The sequence below is a fragment of the Thermobia domestica genome, chromosome 6, assembly GCF_964235325.1.
Source record: "Thermobia domestica chromosome 6, izTheDome1.hap1.1, whole genome shotgun sequence".
In the NCBI taxonomy this organism is placed as follows: domain Eukaryota; kingdom Metazoa; phylum Arthropoda; class Insecta; order Zygentoma; family Lepismatidae; genus Thermobia; species Thermobia domestica.
Genome location: NC_137459.1, coordinates 84655027 through 84664611, shown reverse-complemented (window position 1 = coordinate 84664611; position 9585 = coordinate 84655027). Strand labels below are relative to the sequence as shown.

The 9585-nt window shown below is 34.4% G+C and overlaps 1 protein-coding gene across 1 annotated transcript; it reads right to left on the bottom strand.

Moving 5' to 3' along the window:
- Positions 1–8096: 8096 nt before the first annotated feature.
- LOC145687229 (uncharacterized) lies at positions 8097–8648 on the bottom strand. The gene has a single exon (XM_081760700.1). It carries the CDS (start codon positions 8646–8648, stop codon positions 8097–8099), a length of 552 nt encoding a protein of 183 aa, XP_081616826.1.
- Between the last annotated feature and the right edge of the window lie 937 nt (positions 8649–9585).

Here is a 9585-nt window from a genome sequence, read left to right as displayed (position 1 = left end):
AAACCGGTTTCAGCTTTTCTAAAAACCGAAAACCGTTTTTGAGCCCACCGCTAGTTGACATACAAGAGGACAAAGAGATATACAGGAAGTTAATCCACGAGTTGCGAAGAGAAACAAACAAAGATAGAGAAGAGTATTGTACAAAAAAAAAATGCGAGGACGTAGAAGAATTAGAGGAAGTTGGGAAATATGAGGAAATTTACGAGGTGAAATCATAGAATTTAACATGAAACAAGAAGGTATTGCGATGACGATAGAAAATAAAAATAGAAAGGTATTCAGCGAGAGAAGCGAAGTCTTAGGAAGAGGGGAAGAATATGTTGAGAACTTATATGAGAGTAAGGACACATTGTGTGGTGTAGATTTTGAAGTAAAAAAAAAAAAAAAAAAAACGAAGTAGGCTATTAACAATAATATTTTCCGAAAAAAAAATATTCATATTCAGGTTATTGGCAAAAAAGCTACAATGATATTAGCGTTGAACGCGGGGATGTCCAAAGTTGAATCGTATATTAATCGACAGATCTTGTTGGGAGGAACAAAATGATTTACTTGAGTTTAAAAGCTCATTCGTTGTTTTCGAGAAAATGGAGAAGAAACAATTAATTTGTATTTTTTTTTAAAGAAATCATATACACTACGAGAATCATGCTGCTAATTGTGATGAAACTAATACTGAAGCATACGCTCATTGTGTTCTTCATTACGACATAAACAATATTATAGTATATTGCATGGTTAACAAAATATACCTGCATGTGGTTGTAGAGAAAAATCGAGTAAAACAAACTCTTGTGGCATTGAAAAGTATATCGATCATTGTCAATAGTAACGGACACTTTTCTTTAAATTTATTTTGCTGGAAGAAATTGTTTCTTTTATTATTATTATTATTATTATTATTATTATTATTATTATTATTATTATTATTATTATTATTATTATTATTAAAATTATTATTATTATTATTATTTACATATCTTACGTATGTGTACTACTTCTACAGGCGAAGGTCGTGCTCGTAGAACGATAGAGCTAAGCAGGGTCGGGATTGAATAAGCCCCCTGAGCCTCCTGGATTGGGTTGGATTCTGCCGGACTGTGGTCATACCGTGGGATTCGTTAGCCCTTGTGAGCTCATACCAGGAATCTTGGTAACGACAAGCGTAGGCGAAAGATGAGCTTGCCTTAACGCTCAGGCACCATGTCTGCAGAGCGTGGGAGGACTGACTTTTCAGCAGTCCGCCTCCACCAGTAGATAGGCACTCGGTCCAGCCGCACAGTGGACGTATCCTACTCCCTTAGAGAATAGGGGTTAATCGCCAACGCGAGTCAAGGTTAAGGAACAAATCCTGATGATGCTCTACGTCATGGGGACATACGTCCAAACAGAAGCAACTAAGAGTAGGATGCCTCTTTTTGACGGAACCTGTCCATTAAAAAGGCCTACCGTGCGCAAGTACGCCTTCCATATTTGTACTAATTCGTGGTACTAGGACACTTGATCCTAAATGCCATGCGTATATGAAGCAAAGTGCACTGCTAACTAGCACATTTTTTTTAAAGTATTTTCCTAACAATGACAGACACACTCTTTACATCCATACTAATTGTAAACCGTATTTAAGACATAGACTTACCCAGCAACAGTATAAAATTCATTTTAGAATTTTAGTTTATTTTTAGAGTGAAAGATTTTTTTATTGTTTATCTTTCACATTAACCAATCTAATTTGTCTACGCTATAATATTTTGTCACAAAATACATGATGTGCCATGCAGGTGTTTTCGTTTCCAGAAAATATTTATAACATTAATCGTCATGGTTGTCATTCAAAAACAGGTTACACTGTTATACATTGTTTACACTACTTCTCTCGAATTGTGGATTATATACAAACCAAATGAAGGGAATCCAAAAACAAGCACAGCATGTCTATGTTCTGTAACAACAAATTAACAATAACATTTTTTTATTAAATTTCCATCACGACCACACACAATCAGTGAAAATTATAATTACTTCCTAAACACATAGAAAAATGGAGGTGACGTGTTGTTCCTCTCAAGTCATTAATAACTATCATTCTTTAGTTCTTTTATAATTGCCGCTCTAGTGGTCTCTATGAGGAAAAGCTACTCAAATTCATTAAAATAAACGGAGAAAAGTGTACAATTTTGTGGATATGTTGATCTTTTGAATTCAAAGGGGAGACAGAGAGAGACGAAAGTGGATGAGAAATACACGAGGCATGAGAACTTTCCCCCCAACGTTAAGCCTATTAGTACCACCGCTTGCTAAGCATTGATCTAAAGCTTGGAGCATCGCCGGCTGCTGCCTGTGTTTTTCTAGGCATTATACAAGCTCCCTCAATTTGCGTAGCTCCATTTTTATTCACTGCACACCGTCCTCACTAAATTCAACTACGAACTCTGAAACGAACAGTACCCACAAAAGCTGCATGTAGAAATGGATTTTTTCGTAATTAAAATGACTGAGAATGTGCAGTGTTCTGCAATATTTTAACATGATATGAATTCGAGAGAGACTAGTTTAGTTGTTGCACTTTCAATATATAAAATGTTACCCAGACAAATTGTCAATGACTGAGAAAATGCAACATTTACGTGTAACTGTTTTTTGAGTGAAATACATCTTTTACTCTTACATTTAAATATCCTCTCCAGATTCTTTTCAGAAAGGGATTTTTTTGTCCTATAGAGGAAACTATAATGCTGAACACTGACTTCTTTCTCAAAATATGCGATACGTACCCATAAAATAATTCGAAAAGGAAGAAAGAAGGATTGCTTAATTGACAAAGTAATCGAAATGATTTTTAAAAAAAATACCCTGCATATATAGATTGAACTTCGATACATGTGTTCAACGTCTCTAAAATCTCAAGTAATTTTAATTGTCTTCTGAAGTAAAAGAGTAATTAATTTCTTTTGTGTGTAAAATATGTAAAACATGAGAAAATTGTCATCATAATTTAAAAGGACATGCAAAATGTGATGTATGTGTAAAGATACATCATAAACTAAACTTAAATCCAAACAATATATATATATATATATATATATATACAGTGGCGGATCCAAGGGAGGGGCTATAGGGGCTATAGCCCCCCCTTCACGCTCAGATATACACCGGATAAAATGGGCTTCAATCCTGCTTTACACTGGATAAAACGGCAAAATACGGTTTAGCCCCTCCCTTGATCATATCCTGGATCCGCCCCTGTATATATATATATATATATATATATATATATATATATGAGGCGTTCAGAACCCAAACCGATTAACTCCACCTTTTTGACTTGGAAAAGATTCATTCTTTTCAGAGGCAAAATCGATTAACTTCATAGTTTAACAACTTGCCCCTAGAATGCGTAAACGTTCTGATCACCCTCATTTAAATACATTGTATCTAAATTACTTAAAAAACTCGCTACTGAAAAAACAAATCTAGAAAATGTTCACTACTAAGAAAGCATCCTTGATAAGATATCACAACAACATGTAACAAATTTTACGTTTAACCAATAAATCAAATCACTACCTTACTCAACCTCAGACTGTGAGAGGTGAATGTCTTAATAAGGTAAACTAACGAACGTAAAAGAATGGTTGCAGAGTTGTAAGGGAAAAATTGTAGTTGGGAATCGCAGCTCACTTAGTTTGCTCTGTGGTCAGAGTTGTTTCCCGCCTCACATTGTTTTTGATTGTTCATTATTATTGGGTCGATGCATAAGTTCGTACGGTTCTTATATTTTATATTTTATTTTTATTCTGCTGTTCTGTTAATTCAAATACAAATACAACATAGACATAGCATTACCATATTCTACGAGTGTAACAATACATTGCATACATTTAACTGTTACTCACATTAACTCACAATCACTCAGTGATGTATTCACCTCCACTATCTACGACCTTCTGTAAACGTTCAGATTAGCAGTTCAATGTCTCGCCTGTAGAAGTGTTTTGATTTTGCCTGGAAGAAATCTGTTAGCCATTGGTCAAGAGAAGCTTTTCTGTGCTGTTCTTTTAGCAATTGCTTCATTTCCGTACGCTGCACAAATTGTTCTCGCAGCTTCTGCTGCACTGGATTCTCGGTTAAACTCGAAGAGTAAAATGTGACGGAAATGATCACTTTTCTGAACTTGATATTCCATATTAGTTTGTCTGAAGTATATACAATAATACGTTCACAATCAAGAAAGCTTTTGTTCCGCAACACACAAACTCTAGACTATGATAAAAACACGGAATAATGATAAACAATCATCTCAGGCCCGATGTTTTGCAAACCCAAAAGAAAACCTCATAAACTTATGACTCGACCTTTTAATATTCTTGTCTGTACTAATTATTCTCCAAAATGACATGTAGGTGTGATTTAAATCGCTCTATTAGAAGATTTAAATTCATTTTCTTTAACATTGAGACATTTTTGAATGAATTATTCGCATTTGCGATGTGTAGCTTACATGCATATAATAATCTTGTCTCCCAATTAATAGGAAGTTGCTCAAATAGAACCCATTCAACTGTGCTATACACTACTAATACTTAAAATTCGTATATTTAGTAAAACGAATTATATGGACAGGATAAAGTTACTAGTGGTGTAATTATTATTATTATTATTATTATTTTTACAAATTAACGCAAACTGTACTATAATCGATTCGGGAACAAAACAACTGTTTCTTATATCACTAGAAATTTTACTGTCATATGTTGGTAATTAAATGAAACTCTTACTTACTTTTCTATTTACAGATTCACTATTTAGATTTGGTTTATGTGTCTAAGTATTTTTTTTTTTTTTTGAAAAGTTGCTTAGGCTATACCGCTTTGAATTTATCCCGTTCATATAATTACAAATTATAATTACATTAACCAAGAAAATTAACAGAAATAATCTATGTGTTGTTGTTAACGTAGAACTTAATAGCATATCTTCCTACAAGTGATGGAGCATACTCAGCTTATAATAACAGTTATATTCTCAATTTTCCTAATCTTTATCAGTTTCCAAAGAAATGATCCGTAAACTCAACAAAGTTTTAGCACAAAGCAAACGATAGTGGAAGTCCTTTTATAAACTCATCGTTTGTTCCTCTGCAAAAGAGAAGTCTGTATTTGTAGAGGATTTCTGTTCTAAGCTGATTCTCTGATAGATTTTCATCCAGTCAGTTCATTATCGAATTGAACACATTTAAATTGCAAACGACCTACAAGTTCGTATCCAAGGCGAAAGAGTATTCAGTGAGTTTCGCCATTAAAATCCTGTAATAGCTACCACAGTTGTCAACGAACCACAATTTTAATTACGTGGAATCTCGCAAGAATCTGCAAGTAACAGCTGGGTGGAAATGTTCTACTACTACTCCTCTTTCCATAGCTAAATTATAAATAAATTGTAGGTTGGTTTTCAAATGTTTCAATTATTTTTTTCTTGTAAACCACACTTGATATTAGATTTGTATACATAATAGTTAAACAAAGTTTTTTTTTGTGTGTGTATGTGTATCACACAATGTTTTTTTATATTAAAAATAAAACAAGATCATTAAATATTGATCTCACGTTTTTGTGTTTCATAACAAAACCAACACAATACATATGGCACTAAAATTGCTGAAATGAAAATACTAATACTAAATATTAATAAAATCAGTGCTAAACAAAACAAAATTGAAATATCATGTTTACTATGAGAGTATATTAAGGTTTATAAGTTAAACTTACAGTATGCTATTTTTCTTGAGAAACTTAGCAAACGATCTGAGTATTCTAGGATTCAAACTACAGAAACAGTATTTGCTCAAAAATATGCAGCATTGAAATAAAAATGCGAAAGATATTACTATGTCACCTGTGTGTTTATTTATTCTGAAAGTAAACTAGTATGCAAACTATTAATGTGTTGATTTACCACATTACGAGTATTATAAGTGTTCATAATGTGAACCCTTAACTGTAGACTGTGTTCATATCGTTGACGTACGCTCCTAATAACATATTCTAAAACAAAAGTTGTTAAAAACTTCTGAAAAAGGAAACGAATTGTTTGCGTAATGCAGGTATTCTTGGGGGATTTGCACAACTGAACACACTCTGTTTCAACATTCTGCACTAATAATTTGAATTTGAAAATTTGAAGTCGCTTGCGCTACCATTTAATATTCATCAATTAAGCTATTTTTTTTCTTGATGACTTACTTTGGTATAATATGGAACCATTTTAGGCGGTGAGACTAAAACGAAAACTCGGAGGTCGAAAATTAAGGATCGCCTTAGTACGCCATAGCCAAAAATGATCTGCAATAAATCATACTGAATAGCATCTTTGTTGATTCACTGCAAGAGACTAATATACTGCTTAACCCTCCGTGGCACGCGCCGCGGAGTTACACTCCGCGGGTGGAAAAGTTTTGGTTTACTTAATTTGATAGGCCACTGATAGGGGTAACTTCCCCATTCATAATCACTGGCTACACTAAATTTCATCAGCAGTTTGCTGCTAGTTTGCTCTGAGTAAATAGTTTCGAGTGCGGGGTGTCGCTCCCCGCGCGTGCTTTGGTGTTTTCAAAGTTGAGGAGTTTGCCTTAGCGTGCGATGTACACAAACATGGACGAAAAAGAACAAGAACGGTTACTGCGTATACTAGAAGATGAAATAGGAGCTTCAGGAGTGATGTAGACGTAGTCGAAGAAAGCGATCACAATTGTGAAAGTGAGTAAACGGCAGATGAAAATGACACACGTGTGCTTAATTGTAACATGAAGCCAGCGCGCGGAGTCTCACTAGATTTGGCTAAGTCAGGTAGAATAATAAAATATTAGAACTGTTCAAGGGAGTTTATACTGTAAAATATACGTTGGCAATTGTCAAAGATATTTAAAAGAAAATATTCAACAATTTAAAATCGCTTCAAAACAAAATACACATTAAAAAGAAGATAAATACATGTTGCGGAGTGAGATTCCGCGCGCGTGGCTTGATGTTACAATTAAGTACGCGTGAGATGGAGGATTAAAATGACTTTTTTATCATTGTTGCTTTTCTCTGTTTCTATAACACTGAACAAATAATTTCTGGTAGTTGTAATTACAACAATTTCTCGCAGTTATATGATTTTAATAAGTGTCAAAAATCTACCACTGTTTATGATATCTGCAGAATCGTTGAAATATCAAGTTGTTGTAACTACTGATGGGCAAATTCCTTGGAACATGTTTTCCCGGAATATTCCCAAAAATGAGAACATTTCGGGAATTTATGTACATGATTTTGAAAATTGTATTTGTTTTTTATCACAATATGTTTATTACTGTTGCCTCCAATGGCTGAACAGTATTATATTAGAAATAAGAATTGAAGCTTTCCTGGCGGCTAATATTGTAGATATGTTCTCAGGATATCAGTCAGGTGAAGTCCGACGATAGAGTCAACGTTTCAAGAACTGGCAGCGTTCTTGTCTTCAGGGCAGTTATATTGAGACCAACTCGTGTATACTATATATAGGAGAGGTAAGAGGGGAGTTTAAGAATCCGTATCTATGATTAAATGGTCTATAGCTTGACGCTGATTGGTCGTATTCATACATGCTTTCTTTACGAATGGTATCCATGTCTGCCTAAGTTGAAATCCTATATCCCTGTTGATAGTGATGGGTTCTTGTAGTTTGGTAAGGGATCCTTTAATTATCCTATCCCAGTGGTTTGAGCTCTTTTAAATAATTTTAGTATCTGAAATTAAAATTCTATGTCCTTCCGTTATACTGTGTTCCGCCAGAGATGATCTCTCCGGATAAAACAGCTTGATGTATCTCTCATGCTCCTTGCATCGATGCTCTATTATTCGTCCTGTTTGTACTATGTAAGTCTTCCCGCATTCACGTGAAATGTAGTATACTCCTGCTGTTTTAAGACCCAAATCGTCTTTAACTGGACGGAGTAGGTTTCTGATATTTGATGTCGATCTGTGTATAGTTTTGATGTGTCTTCTCATTATTTTTGCATATTTTTCAGATAGTTTCGGAGTGTACAGCAGACTGTGATGTTGAATGGATCTTCAGATTCTGTGGTGGTCTTTTTTACCGGAAAAGGTCCTTTTTAGGACCAATCGAATACCATCTTCATTGTATCTATTCAGCAGTAAGGTCTTGTTGAGATGTGCAAGTTCATAGGAGAAGCTTTCTTGGTCCGAGATGGCATTTGCTCTAAACGCAAGCGTGCTGATGACAGTATTGCGCTGTGATTTATGGTGAAAGCTGTTTTCATTAAGATAAACGTCAGTGTGGGTAGGTTTTCTGAATACACTGTTGTCCAGACTTCCATCAGGTTTGCGACGAATGAGGATGTCTAGAAATGGTATGCAGCCTTCTGTTTCTATTTCCATGGCACACTTGATGTTGCTGTGTTGAGTGTTGAGAAATTCAAGGAACGACTGCAGTGCATTTCTTCCATGGGGCCAGATGACAAATGTATCATCAACATATCCATAGAAACACAATGACTTTAATGGTGCTGATTCAAGTGCTTTCTGCTCCAAGTTTTTCATGAAAAAATTTTCCACTGCTGTTGAGAGAGGTGGCCTCCATGGCAACGCCGTCCGTTGGCTCATAGTACTGTCCGTCGAGAAGAGGAAATATGTGGAAGTTAATGTTATCTTGAATAAATCAACAATCTCCAGTCGGAAGTGCTCGTTGAGTAAATGTAACGTGTCTTGTACTGGAACTCTGGTAAACAGAGATACCACATCAAAACTGACTAGGATGTCGTATAGATAAATGCGTATGATTTCCAATATTTCCACGAATTCATATGAGAATTATTATTATTATTATTATTATTATTATTATTATTATTATTATTATTATTATTATTATTATTATTATTATTATTATTAATAATAATAATAATAATAATATCATTATTATTATTACTGACAATTTAAGACCTCAATATTACGTCCAATTGCAATGTAAATTAGCATTCTGAAGTTGATAGGAAAAGAAAAAGAAGGGATAAGAGATACTTTCGAGGGATTAGTTTCCGAAAGGAAACGAGAGGGGAGAAAGAAGGTGTCAACTCCTGGATAATATTAAAATCGAAACTTCAGATGTCTAAACACAAACTAAGTAGGATTTGTCTTCATCATGATACATAGTAACACGATTTCTTTGGATAAAAGACTTTGGATTATGTATGTGTTATATTGAGATTTTAAAAAAATATATACATACCAATATAAAAAAGAATAATTCCTCTTTACAAATTTTGGTTGAATGGATATATGGAACGTGTTGGAAATGACGAACGAAAATATTACTATTTCTAGCAGCAGGAGTAACAGTGGAAGATTTTCGGAATAACGGCTCGGAAAAAATATCGTTTTAGACACATTTATGACTCATACTAAGCCCTAAGCACGAACCTTAGGGGCCGTATTCATGAATTGTTTGCTAAACACGTTAGGTTTTCACACAGTAGGAATCAAGGTTGTAGACAGACATGTGACGTTATTTTGCTAGTATTTCTCCTGTGAAGAAAACCGTCCC